At 40.1% G+C, this 16,853-nt stretch overlaps 1 protein-coding gene across 1 annotated transcript in view; it reads left to right on the forward strand.

Moving 5' to 3' along the window:
- The first annotated feature begins 6,175 nt into the window (after positions 1-6,175).
- The window catches only part of cux2b (cut-like homeobox 2b), a 134,136-nt gene continuing 123,458 nt past the window's right edge, over positions 6,176-16,853 (forward strand). The window contains exon 1 of the mRNA XM_016661065.1: positions 6,176-6,913. Coding sequence (XP_016516551.1) covers positions 6,851-6,913 — 63 coding nt within the window. The 5' untranslated portion in view covers positions 6,176-6,850. The remainder of the gene's footprint in view (positions 6,914-16,853) is intronic.

Consider the following 16,853-nt stretch of genomic DNA (forward strand, 5'->3'; position numbering starts at 1 on the left):
TGAAAGAGACCACCCACGGAGGGTGAGAGGGGAATTTTTTTTTTATATATATACAGAATTTTTATAACAACTGAAGGTAACATAGTTATTTTACTGTGACACAAGATTTCACTATGTGCTTAATACATAATCCTGCCCCTTTAAATACAAGCTCTGTTGATTAATTTAGCTGGTCAAACATTGATGTATAAAGAAAAACTATGTGGGATTTATTGCCCTTTTAACAAATGCAGCTCATATTTAGTCATATCAAAAATATTGCACGCCTCATATTTATTGGCGAGGTGTTGTTTGAAGTTCATCCATCAAAGAGCTCGCACGCGGTTGATCGAGAGTTTAGAGCTGACATTTAGACTGAGGTGGAGCGGTCTGTCGATACGAGGAGCGCAGAGGTGACCATGCAAGGGAAGGAGATAAACAAAGGAACAAACAGAGAGAGGTTCTATGGGCTGATGAAATGAAAATCAATCTCTATAAAAATGACCCAAAGAGAAAAAGTGTGGAGGGTCCACCACATTTCTCAACCCTCCTCTTCCCCCGACACACACTTACTTACACACACAGACCCCAGAGACAAAACACAGCTTCATCTGTCAAAGAGGGAGGTGTGTTTGTCAGAGCCAGGACCGGGACAAACCGCCAGGTCCTGGTCTCACAGCTGATGAAGGCAACAGGAGGAATACGGAGTACTATAAAGGAACATTCTGTCTCAAATTCAGTACAATGGGTTTGGGTTTTCCTGCTATAGCCACGCTGACAAATAGTAACAGCTCAGTCCAACCATGTGTTCATGAATTCATGAGCTTTGATGCTACTAACAGATAAGAAAAAACCTCATCTGTCAATACATGATGAATTTGTATTGTACCTAACATTTTTCATTTTAAGAAGACCTTAATTTGTCTGTGGAAAATCTTACACTAAAAATGTAGAAAAAAACGTCATTGTACCATTTTGTACTTTTGATAGATGGATGGACGGATGGATAGATGCATAGATATCCTACTTTAATTAAAACTCTCACCACCACAATTAAATACACTCCAAACAATAAAAGCTTGTTAAACACTAACATGAGAATAAAATCAAAGTACACGTATTGCTCAATAAAAACACATAATGCACATTCCCGCATGCGTTCCAACAAATCAGACCAGACCATCAGCAGAATTGCAAAACACTACATGCCTACCTTATTAATCATTCTGACTGATGTAGGGACAAATGGATTTTTGAATCTGTTAAGTCTACAAGCGTCATAGTAAAACGTTTGCCAGATGGTAACAGTTATTGACGTGAGTTGAGGATGTGACCGAAATGCTATTGAAATCATACGTGAATACATTTGTTCACCCGTCAAGTCATTAAAAAAAACATGTTTGGTATGTGGCTATGGATCCTAATTTGACATTTGATGCCGTCCATTGCAGTCTTCAAGTTGAGTTTGTGCTGAAAAGGCAGGAATCCTGAATTAGAAGTTAAGAGAACGGCTGTAAGGTGTGAGTCGTACTCTGCTAACACACTCCAGAACGTATGAGTGACAAATCCACTTCGTGAGATAGCGGTGGAGTTCTGGTGGCTGGACTAGTTTTCTTTACTGTGTATATGTTTCTTGTTTGGTAAACATGTCGGACAGCATAGGGTGCATCTCTGTTGCACCCTATGCTGATGATTTGCTGATGATATTCAACTATATTTATCCAAAAAACTAAATAAATGGATGGGTTAAATGCACTAAAGTATTTAATTGGCACGAAATCCTGAACAACTCCTGATTTAATAATCATAAATTCACACAAAATAGCCGTTATCTTTGAAGTTGAACAACATTGTGTGTCATACTTTGTGACAAAGGTCACTGGGTTATTGAAGAGACCAGAAGGAGCCTCATCATTCTTCACTGGCAGCCATTTTGAACTCGGCAACCACTTCACTGAACATTATCATGATAAAATGATAAGTTGTGTCTCAAACTTGTGTTCCAACTGGCAGTCTGTCGTCTACAGGATAAATTGTTGTGAGAAGTCACATCATCCATTGCTACTAGCAAGACTGTTGTATTGTTAGAAAGGCATTATTGCTGCTCTAATCACTCACTGTGGGAAATTACTGATGAATATAATTAATATGTTCTGTAGGACAGAATAAGAAATGGTGAGATGGTAAAATAATGCTGTATAGTAGTGACTTAAGTTTACACTACAGCACAAATTTGGTCACAAGCTGTTTACATGCTAAGTAGCAAAAGCTAATGGTAGCTATGTTTAACATTTGCACTTAAAAGTTTCAGTAGATATAGCATTGTTGTCTCATCATTTTTACTATAGGTAGGTTGTAACAGTTTTATATTTTCCAACTTTTGTACCACCCAGTAGTAAATTATAGAAGCTAAATTTGTTTTTTAAGTTCTGTATGAGTCATAAGATACATTTACTTGTACTTAAGTTCCATACAAACTGTAAGATACATACTATCTGTAGGACACAACGGATGGTTAACTCCACAGAAAGGTGAAAACTGAAGATAAATATAAGAAATACGCAAGAGAAACCATAAAGGAGAAAAGAATACAACCGGTGAGGATTATTTAGTCCCTCTTGGACGTCAGCTCATGAGGCCTGTTTAGTTTATGCTGACTTTCTGTGACTAATCGTTAAATGTTTGATATAAAGTATAAGAATTTGTTCTGATCTGATGTCATTTTCTGTCGTGAGCAGTTCTCACGGGTTGTCAACACCAGAATAAACCCTGTTTGATAATTCTACGTCCTGCCAAAATCCTTAAGGGTGCTATATAGGTTATGAAAATAAAATAAAAAAATCCTAACCCTCTCAACCACAGCACACCTGGCTCCAATATTGCTAATTAGCAGAGCTCTGGAGAGCTTGACTGCATGCTGGTCAGGCAGTTTAGTCGTTAAATTAAAGTGAGTAGGAAAAGGGACACAGACGTTGTGGGACTCTGGCTCTCGAGGAATGCAGTTTGAACCCACTCATGTACACGGAGACTTTCTGTTTTTAATTCACACAAAATTATCGCAGATAAAGTAACATCTTCTTACAGTAGAAAATGTTAGCAACAGCACTGATTATGTGTCTTTAAATAACCAAGCTTTTTGTATCCTCTTGCAAGCAACACATCTATCCAGTGACACTTACACAAAAGCTGACTGTTGCACCGTAATCTGGTTTTAATTAATTTGTTAAACACAGAGAGTTTTCAAAGAAATATGTTTCCCCCACAATGAAATGCTTATTTTAACCTCACTATTACTTTTTTAACAAACCAGGTGACATTAGCAACTTTAACCCTAATGTGTCATATCGGGTCAAACAAAATCAACCCATTGCTGGGCTGAATAACATTCGATACAACTGGTCATTTTGAGCATCCTTTCTTCAAATCATAGAAGAAACATGCTGTCCACAAAATAACAGAGGCAGAATAACGTCCTTTAAAAAGAAACACGCTCAGTATTTAATTTGCACAACTGATTCGGTTGGGTTGCTGCTTCACAAGTCTTTTCATGAGGAATCATTTACTCAGTTTGTCCAGTAGATGGCGCCAGCAACCCACCACATTCAGCATCAAAACTGCTTCCCAAGCCTGAGTCTGATTTTCTTTTCTTGTTTCTTTGTGAACCTTGGTGGCTCAGTCAGAATGCGTTTTCACTACGTTTGAGCTTTTAATAGCTTTCACTCCTCACTCAAATGCAATCGAAGCGCAGATAAACATTAGCTTTGAGGGTGTATGTGAAAAATATGCTTTGATTATACAGACATTTGTTTATTGAAATTATATCAGAAAGGATGTGATCCTGTAAGAGTTGAATCTAAATGATGGATACGATGAAGTGCTCTTAGTTTATTGCAGCGTAGATCTTTCTGACGTGCACTCACACACTCAAAAAGGGGTTTTTATCAAAATCGTACAATATTGCATGTGTGGGTTTATTTGCCTGAGAGGACAAGTAAGACTTTTCATTGAGTATAAAACTGTCAGTACTTTCAAATAAAAAAAACAACAAAAATCTGTCATTTAAAACCTGTGACCTCATCAAAACAATGGCTGTAAAGCTCCTGGATAATTTCCCATCTGTGTCCTGATTTTAAATAACCAAGCACTGCTTTTTAGATTAAGCGTCCGCCCCGTAAGTATGTTTTAATTTGAATGGGGTGAGAAGGTTACTGGAGGAGGCCCATAGTGCTTTGTTGGTGACGGCGGCAAACATGAGGCTACGATTACGTTCAGAAGCACAGAGATGATTGAAGCCATTAGATTCAGCAATTTCACCCCCATCCCTAAAGGCTGAGTGAGGATCCAGAGAAGCGAGACAGACAACTCGTCAGCTTCAAGCGGTGGAGATTGGGAGTTCACGTCCCGCCTGGATTCCCACTGACCCGGGGCGCTGCGCTATTCCTGTTGAGTCAGAGCCAAAGAGTTCCTATCTGACGTCTGGAAAAGTCTTAAGATTACAAATACTCTGTTTGATCTGTGGGCAGACACTGTGCCAAAGGTTCTGCTTTTTGGGCACAGAGACAAGACTAAAGATTTAGTTCAGAGAAACACTTGCCCTCGTCCGGTAGGTCTGTGTGCTTGCTGAAGTGTCCAGATTCCGACTTTCAGTTGTTTCAGCAGTCCTCTTTGACTGTGCTGCATAGAGAATAGCAATATGGTAACTACTTCCATTCAAAATGCAAATCCCCTTCAAGTATTGAGAATAAACTAGTACGTTTTGTTCAGTGAATGTTTGAAAATGCAACTGAATCATGTCTGAATGGATCCGTTATTGCACATGTGTCAAACTCAAGGTTCGAGGGACAAATCAGGCTCGCCAGAACTATTTCTGCGGCCGTCTAGACTCCATGAAAGGCTAAACTTTATGATGACAGTGTGCTCAAATATTAGTTTTTCACTTCTAAAAAGTGTGGTACGCATTTGAAGTTAACCCCATGTTTATTTGATACCCTCCAAATAAATACCAGTGTAAGCAAATGCCAACAGAAATCACTTAAATATAAACAGAGTTTAAATGTTTTTAATCAGCATAAATCTGGTTGTTCTATGAAGGCATCAGAAGTTTGTTAGAGAAAATATGAAGCCTGGCAAACACACAAAACAAAGTGATTTTGTCAGATTAGACCAACATTTTGCTGTTTTTTTATTATAGGACTATAAACTGCTGTGTGAAATACAACACTGCATATTCAATTAAAATTCAAAACTACTTTATTGATCCCAAAAGAAATTAAATGTTATTGTAACTCATTTAATGAAAGAGTTAAGAAAGCTCCATATCACAATGAATTTGAAGAAGCCTCTGACTGAAGACACTCTGTTTTTCTGACAGACAGAGTTGTCCATATTTTATTTATTTACTTTTTGGTAAAATGTCACCTTAAGCCCAACGTGGTGACCTCTAGTGGTGGGAGCATCATGCCGTGTGGATGCAGGACTTGGTTAGAATTGATGCTGAAGATGGAGTTAAACACGGGAGTCGTGGAAGAAAAGCCTTTAAGCCATGCAAGAAATGAATGTCACGCTTTTCGGATTTTTATTTAAAAAAACAAAAAGAAAAGAAAAAGGAAAAAGTACCACACAACATTATCTCCTCAAATTATGTCAGGTCAACTTTATTTAGAGTTCAGCAAGAAGGCAGTTCAAAGGGCTTTTCAGTCACCAATTATATAGCAGCAAACATTACATTTCGTCAAACGTCATCATAAAAATCACCAACCAATTATAAATCAAATGTTCTGTTGAGCCGCTGGAACCTTCGAGTGTGACGAATATCTTCACTTTGTCAGAACAACATATATAGGATATGTATGAAAGGAAATCAAACTGTGCCCTGCTGCAGGTATTGCACCTCCTGACTGCCTGGTGTCAGCAGGGGGAGCAGCAGAACTGAGCCGCATGCTCCTTGACCAAAGGAATTACTCACTCTGAGCAGAAAAGAGCACCCTCATGCTTTATTAAGTTAGATAGAGTCAGTTTTGTGACAGTCTATCTATCTATCTATCTATCTATCTATCTATCTATCTATCTATCTATCTATCTATCTATCTATCTATCTATCTATCTATCTGCCATAGTTTCAGTTTTCAAATGTCAGATTCATAGATTAGTCACAATTTAAAACAAAAACCTGCAGTTGTATAGCAACATATCTGTAAAATGTGTGTAAATTTCTCCCTGATGTCTACAGTTTAACAGAAAAAAAAATGTCTTGAATGACATGCAAATAATACATGTACAAATAACAAAGCAGTACATGTATTGATAGTGCAGCCTTTCTCAATTTATGCCCCTCTGTCTCTAATTGTAATGTTCCGGGTACTCCTGCAATAAACACGCAGCAAGGAAAAAAAAAAAGTAAGAAAAAAAAGTAGGCTTGGCTATTTTCCCAGAACTCAACTTATCTACACATCATCTCCTTCTCTTTTCCAGACCATATTGATCAAGCCCGGGCTTTACGTCAGTATTGATAACCTTGCCAAAGCAAAAAAAAAAAAATAAAATAAAATAAATAAAAAGCGATTGTCCATTTAATATTGCGGACGAAGAGGATACACTTTGCTTTTTTATATCTTTATTTCTTTTAAGACGCGAAAAAAAAATTGTTTACTTTTTCTTCCCCCCTTCTTTTTTCTTTTTGGTTCTAAAAAAGAAAACAAAAATGCCGGCAGACTTGGCCAGCACATCAGTGGACTATTCTATTAAGTACTTTTCTTAAGAAAAAAGAGAACAAAAGTGGGACCGGTGACCGTAAACGCTGTTTAACGAGGGGGAATCCAGCCCACATATTTATTGCAGCCGCCGAAAAAAAATCTCCTCAATATCCCCCAAGATGGCCGCCGATGTAGGATCGATGTTTCAATATTGGAAGAAATTTGATCTACGGCGGCTTCAGGTTAGTGCTATTCTCACCTTTCTCCGCGTATTTCTTCAGCGACATGCCTCCTGATGGCGTCCCGACGCTTGTTAACTCGATTCGGGCGAATATAAGCGGAGAGTCGGCGCTGTTTGCATTGATAGTTATTAGAAATTGATCCCTGTTCTGCCTTTGTTCAGTTCAATCATTGATCAGCGGTGGAGCGACCGGCGGAGCAGCACAGCCTCAGTGTTAGCCACACCGATCTGGGATCAGCACCGCGGACAGCACTGCTGTTTTACACGCGTTATCCTTTCTCCTGGTTGTATGTTTTTGTACTCTTTATCCTCCCCGACCAGCTCGGCCGTACTTAGGCGTAGGGAAACTTTTAATGCGCCTCTGAATCGCTGTTCCTGGACGTAGCTGCAACTTTTCTCAGGCAGCTTCGCGTTTTATGCGGCTCGTGTCGACGGCCGCAGCGTTGCTGCTCGCTTCTCCCAGCAAGCTACGGGGAATTAAGTTCTAATTACTACGTTTTTGGACCGCGGAGAAAGTTTTATTTCTCATTTGGAAAGTTAATTATTTTTTTAGCTGCTAGTCGTAACGCTCGGACGTTTTTATCTACATAGAATAATTGAATTAAAACAGCGTTACAGTCGTCTTAAATCGCGTCTTTTCGGTGTTTAAAGGCACGAGCGGCGGACTGCGTGGTAGCTGGCAGCAGAATGTCTCTGAATAATGGCGTGGAGACTGTGGCAGGTGAGCAGTTTGTTTGTATCACAGCCATCATTTAGCCTCCTCTGTGTAACAGCATCATATGCGCCCCGTGTAGCCTGCTGTAGCTTCAGCCACCCAGTCACCCAGCTCAAAGTTGGCTTTATAAACCACGGTGCTGACAGGCTGGATGGTTGTATCCGCTGCTGTCGGGGTCCACCTCTCTCCTCTCCTCTCCTCCAGCCGCATAAGGGCTGCTCTGCTCGGTCAGGGTAGGGTGGCGGTGGTGGTGGTTGGCGGTGGGGGCTGTGTAATTGTATTCCCCGCTAATGTTTGTAAATCAGCCTCAGCCGGCGCAAGGGCACCGTCTCTGCCGGCTGATTGATGTTCTGTAACATGAGAAATGACAACAGCGAGGCAGTCCCGCCCGGCTCCCGCGGAAAAACCAGACCGAGGAGCAGACATGAGACCCGGTGGCTCTCTGTCCTCAGTGGGTCGGGCTGTGCTTGTGCCGCTGGCTGGACCTTCCTCTCCTCCGGCCTGAGATAGAGCCACAGGGCCGGGGGCGGGGATGGAGGAGCTGCTATTGTTGCGGTGTACACTAATAAAACAAACTGTTAGGGTTTAGCCAATAAAAATTCTGTGACAATTTTAATACAGTATACTTTGGAAGATTTTGACAGCATTTCATATTAGAGTGTGTGTAACTTTAAGAGCTCAAAGACACTTAAAATAAAACCTACATAAATTTGAACAAATTAGAAACATTTTGGTGATTTGGTCTGTTATCCCACGTTAAAAAGAAACAAAATTAAATTTGACCAAGATTAAGATAAGAAACCTTACTGGAATGATTAAATCTAATCTACTGAGGTGACATGTAAACCTTTTCACTGAAGTTTAATTATTAACATTAGCACTATTGCAAAACTAGAGATAAAAAAAAAGGAATGCAAATGTTTACTTTTGCTCCAACATAGAAACGTAATCCACCTTAAGTATTATGCCAATTCTCAGCTTCTTCCATAGGTTGATGTTTATTCATAATGTAGCAGGTATAAACATATGTGCCTCACTGCCTCTAACAAAAGTATTAGACAAACTGAACAAACCTGTTCACCTAAATTCAAATTAGAATATTTAGGTAGGATCTCATCAAAAATAATGAATGCTTTTAACCATTTACAAACCAATATGCTTGAATAAAATGTCAATATTGTGACTAATATTGAATACCCTCCAAAATTCCATTTTGTAGTGCATTTTCATGTCTTCTAGTTGTCACGCCTGCTTCGCCTGGTTTCACAGGAAAAGTTTCTAGATGTTAGTAATATGAAATCTGCCTCAGAAGCCCTGGAGCTAAATCTAAACTACCGTTCCAGGCAGTCTGAACCAGCGTCATGAAAATAGAAACAGAATACCTGTCGTTTGTGTTCAAAGTACTTACCCTAAATTCTGATATAAAAATGATTTTGAAATCACTTGAAGTGGTAAAAATCTAGTCTGGAGGCATAAATGCTATCGTATGGATGAATCTTTTCCCGATTGATGATCAATCAGGTAAAAGGTAGATAGCCTTTTCTGATTGACATTGATTTCCAGTTTTCTTTTAGGTCTAACTGGGCAGTTTCCATTTTTTTGAAGAGCCATAATGCATAGAAAATGAAAATAAATGCAGCAGATTCTTTGGTAAGAGTTATAGTTTTGAATTCAGATTTTCCAAATCTATGCAACAAAACGTGTCCTAAATTATCTCAAAAGTGCAAAGTACGTCCTGATAGTTGATGTGTTTATAACCTGAAAATGATGGGAGTTCTTAGTTTTGATGCATTTAATGGATACAGGACATTTGAAATGATTACCTGATGACCTGATTAGAGGTGGTCAGGGAAGAATTGATCAGATTTCTGCCTCTGATTAGTCGGTACATCTCTGGTTTTTGGATTATAACTATGAAGCTCTGAGGTCAAATAGATATATTTGAAAACGGACTTGAAAGTAAAAATTGGTGTAATTCCTTCTTTCTTTTCACAGAATATGATTTAGAAATGGGAAATCTGCGGAGATTTTGAAATCCAGAAGTGAGCTGGGACAGAAAGCAGTTGAGTTTTTGTCTCATGCGATGCCAATCATCCACCTAACCCTCATCTGTAAAACTTAGCGATATGTTTAAAGTAGCGGCGCGCTGAGTGCAGGTTTCTGGTCAATTGCAGATCTTTAAAATGCTTCACTTTATTATTCCGATTTTGGTTGGTACCGCTTTTTTTTTGTGAGAAAAGTTGCTGAATGTGGACACAAAGTTTCTAAGTTGGCAGCAGTGGAGATGACTATTGTTAACCGCGCACATGCAGACGAAATGTGGTGGTGGACAGGGTTATCAGCCTACCCTCTCAAATGACCTTTACGGATTGGATTGAAATACAAGTCTGCTTATTGCCGATCCCCCAAAATGAAAGAAATCCCTAATTTAAAGCCGTGGTAAAAACTCTGGAGTCCAGATTTATTGTGTGTAAATGGTTCTTTGTATGTTTTGGGATGTAATGCTCTAATCTGCTTTTTTTATACCGTGTTGTGTGGATTTGAGCTGAGCTCCTGCTATCTTTGCCAAGTTACCTTGCAAAAGAAGAAATGTTGATCAGCAGTCATTGCAGGACGTTGTCCTGCAGCTTTTAGACAGTTGCAGGACTGCCTAAAAGACAGGGGAGTTGTCTAAAAGTCCAACTCCTCTGAATCACATGCCTGGACTACCTCCTTATCCAACGCAATACTGCAGATTCTGCTAATGACCTACTTGTGTGATTCAGGCCTCTTGATTCATGTGTTTTCCCACCTGGTAGTCCAGTAGACTTGGTTCTGTTGGGGACCAAAGTTGCAACATTTGTTTCATTTCCAGCTGCTGCGGTTCACTTTCACAGTACATTGTGTCAAATGATCCAAACTAATTGAAAATCCTTCTCCTCTCCTCGCCCGTAGAAGAAATGAGCGCAACTTCCTCCTTCTCAAAAAGCAAACAAAAACTGAGTGGTGTTTGATTTTAGTGGTCGTAGGAGTTCTCTTCTGTCTTTGGCAAATGACCACGAGACATTTCTCCCGCTAGCGCTAGACTTGTGCGTTTGTTTTGGTTGCATTTACCCAGAATGCCCTGCGCTGTACTGTTTTTGGAGTGGGGTCCGCCTGGCGTTCAACTCAGACCGCTCCAGAGTTCACTTCAACTGAACCCAGACTTGAGTTTTTAAGCAGACCAGAGTTCACTGTTTTTTGGTCCACATCAGAGCTCAGTCACACATTTACACCTCCTATAAGACAGGAGACTTGTCTAAGAGTCCAGCTCTTAGGCAAGCAAACTATAGGATGATCAAAGCGGACTGGCGTGAATTGGCTGATGCTAATGCTTGAAGTGCTTAAACACTTCACTTTCCTTCCTGTAACAGACGTGCTTGTTTAAACTCGAGTCGCTGCAGCTCTTTTAAAAGTCAACTCGCAGGCTTCTGGTTGTAAACACGCCCGTATCTCAAATGTGACACCTTCTGCTACACATGTCAGAAATCAATTAAAGCACTTATTTCTCGTTCAGTCATGGTCGGAGCCAGTTGTCGCCACAGCTGTCTCACCTTCCCCCTGCCCCCCGTACAGAGCGGCGTTCTCACTACATCCGCGGCCATCTGCGAGCTATTTATCCTCGCGGCTCACACCGGAGCATTTATTTCCTCATTACAAGTTATTATATCAGCAAACTGAGTGTGCACTTTTTTTTTTTTTTTTGAGTGTTTGTGCAGTGGATTTGTGCCCCTGAGTTGCACAGGATGAATAATTCACCTGCAGGGCTGATGAAAAGGAGGGCAGGGAAAGTGCGAAGCGCTGAGGTGGAGTGACCTTGGTTCCCGCTGGCTGCAGGTCGCCCGGCCGTTGCTGTGGTAATCATTCACACCAGCCAGATGGCATTTCCGTGGGCGAACGTGAAAAGGACGGGTCAGGGTCTGCGCTGCCAGGTCCTGCCTGGCCCGGAGACAACTCGCCGACCGGCGATGTACCTGGAGAGAGAGAGGTTAGAACTGCGGGAGGAGTTCTGGCCTGCGAGGTCACGAGAACTGGCCGAGTAAAACTCAAAAATAGGGTTTGATCTGTGCGGCTTTACGGGAATGTAACCCCCCTTTTTATGAAGTCAAGTATCAAGGATTTTCAAGGATTTTGTCAAAGGAGAGGCTCGATTGTTCCCTCTTAAAAACTTTGGCCTGGCTGGCCGTCCTTACTAAAAAATCCCTCCTTTTTTTTTTTTTTTTTTTTTTTTTACAACTCAACTTGAATTTTATTAAATGAAAACAAAATAATGAACTGTTATGCTTATTAGGTGTCCGCGTCACAACGCCGCTCTAGTATGGTGAAATAACGCTCCACTTGTTCGCTTTCCGTCTTCCGCGGCCCGGTCTCCAGCCTCTCTTTCATGACTCTCCGAGGCAGCGCGAAGGTTTTTCAGATCAGGAACAAAAAGCTTGTGATTGTACTACATTTAGCATGACTCAGTTGCTCTGGTGTCAGCTCTAATCCACACACAGAGACAACAGTATTGCCAAACAGTGAAATTGCTTTGCAGCCTGTGAGCCTCGCTGCCTCCGCTGCCAGCCTGCTCTGTGTGCTGTTTGCCAGAAATCTCTCCCANCACACACACACACACACACACACACACACACACACACACACACACACACACAGGCACACATTGCAATCTCAAATTGGCTGTGAAAATCGCTCTCTGTTTCCCTTTCATTCATGCTTTCATATATTTGTTTGCTGATATTGTTAATGTCACATGCATCAGTCTAATCTCATTCTGCTGGAGAGCAAAGGAGTCCGTTGTCTCTCAGATCTCGTTTTATTTATCATAATAACTGTCATTTTATTTCTGTGCTGTGAGCGATTATGGAGAAGCTTTAAAGATGACCCCTACACATATTGGCTCATTATCTATTTTTGTAGGCTTCTGTTGTCATGTTATTTAAATAAGGCAGATAAGGGGATGTGATTAAGTGCAGAAGCTGCTACACGCCTTGCAAAAGTATGAAAACTTTTCCGCAACTTGACACTTGACAACCACAAACTTCAATGTACATGTAAGGTATTCATCTGCGGTGAATTTGAAGTTCAGTGTGATGTGCAGCGCTAGTTGTCTCAAAGTAAAATGTTAGTTTTGTACGAGGGCTGAAACGATTAATTGACTTAATGGTGATTAATTAATCGTCGATTTATTGTCGAAATAATCAACTAGTTTAGCAACTGATTAATCGTGAACTGGAGTATACGGACTCTAAAACTGGACATCTACTGAAAGAAGCGGTGATTAAACCAAAACTGTACAAAAATATACCTTTTGGATTTAAGATAAAAAACATTGTCTGTAAATATGTTTTACCCAGAACTCCTCAAGTGAAAAAGTTTTAGCTTCACCTGGTTCAAATAATTAAAAAAAAAAAAAAAAAAAAACTTCTACTACGCACCTTTTGCTATCAAGTTATTAATTCACAAAAACAGTAAACAGCAGTGACGTGCGGTGAGGTTCATGGCTGGTGAGGCACCGACTTAATTATAATCGGATTTACAAATCGAGACCCCCTGCATATTGTTTACGTAAGGAAATTTCGTGCATGCGTACAATGCTGGAGGGCAAAAAGGCTATTCCTTTACATGCCATCCCATCCATAACCGCGCCGCCGCCGCAGAATAATTCCGTTATCTCAATCAAACTTAGACATGTAGATGTTATTAATTTTGTGCTGTGCTTAACAGCAAAGGGAGAAACCGCTAAAGTACAATTCAAAACCTCGTCTTTCTCGCTCTCTGTTTCAGCGCAGGTACTGTATGGCTAGCTCGCTGTTACTGTCTCTTACTCTGCAGTTGTGGAGTCACAATGTCTGGGTTCATGAGCGCCCCCAGNGCAGTGACGTGCGGTGATGTTCATGGCTGGTGAGGCACCGACTTGATTATAATCGGATTTACAAATCAAGACCCCCTGCATATTATTGTTTACATAAGGAAATTTCGCGCATGCGTACAATGCTGGAGGGCAAAAAGGCTATTCTTTAACATGTGATGCTTAGCCGCGCCGCAGAATAATTCCGTTATCTCAATCAAACTTAGACATGTAGATTTTATTAATTTCGTGCTGTGCTTAACAGCAAAGGGAGAAACCGTTAAAGTACAACTCAAAACCATGTCTTTTTTGCTCTCCGTATCAGCGCAGCTACTGTATGGCTAGCTCGCCGTTACTGTCTCTTACTCTGCAGTTGTGGAGTCACAATGTCTGGGTTCATGAGCGCCCCCAGCGATGAGGCACGAGAACTGCCTGCCTCACCTCGAATCTGTTCTCTGCTGTTTCTGATCGCTCCTCAGCACACGGAACACGTTACACACGCAGTTGGTGACAATAAAAACACAGTACATTAAATACATAAGCTAAATTATTGAAAATCAGTTCATACATTAAAGGTTTTTAACCATTTTATTGGCGACGTACAGGCAGGAGGAGCATGCTCTCATAGAATGGCAACCGGTGCAGTTAGCGAGAGGTTGTGCAATCCCAGGTGAGGCTCAGTTCGCTGCTGCCTCACCGGCTTCGCTCAGAAGCGAAGCCGGTGAGAATGGGAAAATGTGAAAATTCTGGGATTTTGAAGAAAAAAAATAATCAGATTTGCTTAAATTACATGAAAAATAGGTACTTTATAGTACAAACCACAGGGTGAAAATATCTTTATAAATTATTTTATTATTATATATTATTTTTCCATGATGACAGGTGAGGCTGTGCCTCACCTGCCTCCCCTGACCGCATGTCACTGGTAAACAGACAATACTTTTATAGCTGCTGATGCTTCCTGTGCTATAAATGATCAAGTGTACAGTAAAGAAATACTGTGTTGCTACAATTCAGGCAATAAAATGTTTATTTTCTCAAAAAATGAATTCAGTTATTTGCTTATTTTGATCTTTTATTGCATTTCTGACACGTAAAAAAAAAGGCTTACATGATCAAAGAAAAAACCAAAAAAAGGGGCAAATTCAAAAAAATACAATTAAACAATCGACCAATCTGCAGAATAAGTGATTACTCAAATAATTGTTGGCTGAAGCTCCAATTTGTACCCGTATTGTGACAAAATGTGGAAAAGTTCAAGGTGTGAACACTTTTGCAAGGCCCTAATCTAAACATTAACTCATGAGGGGGCGCAGTGTGTTTGTCATTGTCCATCTTTTCCTGACAACTGAGCAAACGAGGGAGAAGGGCTGTTCCTGCAGGACGATCTGGGGCAAATTGAGACGTGGAATCCAGCAGCAGCCGTAGCCGTGGATGCATAAAACGGCTGGAACGTTAGAGAGTGAGAGGAGTGAGACGGAGTCGAGCATTAAGCTGTTTAACCTCTCCGCGTAGCATTAGTGGTAGAGACTTCAAAGCAGATGCTTTGGCGTTGGAAGCAGAATGACAAATGGGTTTAGAGACAGCCGCGGCAAGCATTCTCACAGGAAGACTAGGCCTGTCATTAATGTCAGCTTAATCACTTTGACCTTCCTTCAACTAGATTTCCATACCTATCCTATCATTTTGCTGTGCTTGTGCTCCTGCTTCGTGGCTACAGAAGCTGCTGTTCATTGGTCCAATACGTGCTTTTAAACTGCTGTGTTAAAGTTTGGTTCTGTCATGTTGTAAAAGTTTCTTTACTTTTTTTTTTTTTAAACCTACTGTTTAGATTATTCCACCATCACAAAGTCAAATAATTAGATTTTTATTTATTTATTGATGTTATTTCGCTCATGAAAGCAAACAAAACAGGATGCATATTTTAAAGTGAACTAACCCAAAAATAAGTAACAGGAATGAAAAGAAGTAATAACAACAAATCCAAAAGGGAGTGAGAAGAAGCAAATGCTCATTTAATTCTACTCTGCATATAAATTATGTAGAATATATGAGTGTTTACATATGACGTTTGCTTTCCAAGGTCTAGAGTTGTAAAGCATTTCCAGGGTCAGAAATATTACGCCTTCCAACCAGGATATCTAAGGTTTGTTTAACTTTTGAAAACATAAAACAAAAATAGATTCCAGTTCCTGAACAGATGAGAGATTTAAAAAAAAAATTACTAATTTTAGAGTAGAAACTGTAGAGCCCAAAACAAGAGGCAGTTTTATTTAGCTGTCCTTACTAAAGGCTTATATCCAGATATAACTTTACTGAGTTCACCACTAATCAAGCAAAAAAAAAAAAAAGGCCTTGAGCCATTTCTTACTAAATTAAAACAAAGTTTAAATTTGGCACATTTTGACCAAAGGTACTCATAACCTAGAAGCCTGGGGGTTTTTCTTTCAAAGAACTGTAGAAATTATATATTTTTTTTTCATCCCACCAAGGCTGAAATCACAGAGTACAGCCACATCCAATAAATTAGAATATTATAGAAAAGTTCCTTTATGTCAGTAACTGAATTCACCAAGGAAAACACATTCTGCACAGTAAAAGTAATTAGTTAATTATGAGGGTTTTCTGCATACATCTAATGAAAACACTAAATTAGAAGATTGGAATATTACATCAGACCAATAAAAACCTTTAATACAGAAACGTGGGCTTTATATTTAGTACCTGATTGAAGGTTTCTATTTTCAAAAGGTACTTTTAATCTGACAAACTGTCCTTATCAAGATATGTGTTCTAATTTATGGAGTGTAACTGTATTATACTGCAATAGTTTTTGCTGAATCTTAAAAGCCTGTGTTGTGAATTTCACAGTTATTTAGTTGCTGGTTCCATCTTGGACAATGGAGAGGATTCAGGACGGGAGTCCAGTCAAAGATCTAAGTCTCTGGAAGATTCTAAGCTAAACCAGTGACTATAATGTATTAACATTGTCAGTTGGACTCCTCTTTGGGTTTTATACTTATTTTTCCTCTTTATAGTACAGTGGTTCTTAACCTGGGTTCGACCGAACCCCAGGGGTTCGGCGGAGCCTCTGCCGCTGAGGTAAAGACACACTGTGTAAAGTCGTGATGACGCCCCGCTTTGCCATCACTTGCTGCAGAGGATCACGTTACATTGCTGAGCCAATCAGAGCTGCGGAGGAGCACTGATTGAAGGAGCTCCACTCTCTGCATGGATTTGAACTTGTGTCTTTAATTACTTCAGCAAAGCTCAGTTTTTACCAAATTCTATAGTCTAAATCTGCTCCTTAGTCACATCTTTTTGGGGTTGGTACTGCCTCTAGTGGCGTGGGGGAGGTAA

This window comes from Poecilia formosa, unplaced genomic scaffold (assembly GCF_000485575.1).
Source record: "Poecilia formosa unplaced genomic scaffold, Poecilia_formosa-5.1.2 Scaffold309, whole genome shotgun sequence".
In the NCBI taxonomy this organism is placed as follows: domain Eukaryota; kingdom Metazoa; phylum Chordata; class Actinopteri; order Cyprinodontiformes; family Poeciliidae; genus Poecilia; species Poecilia formosa.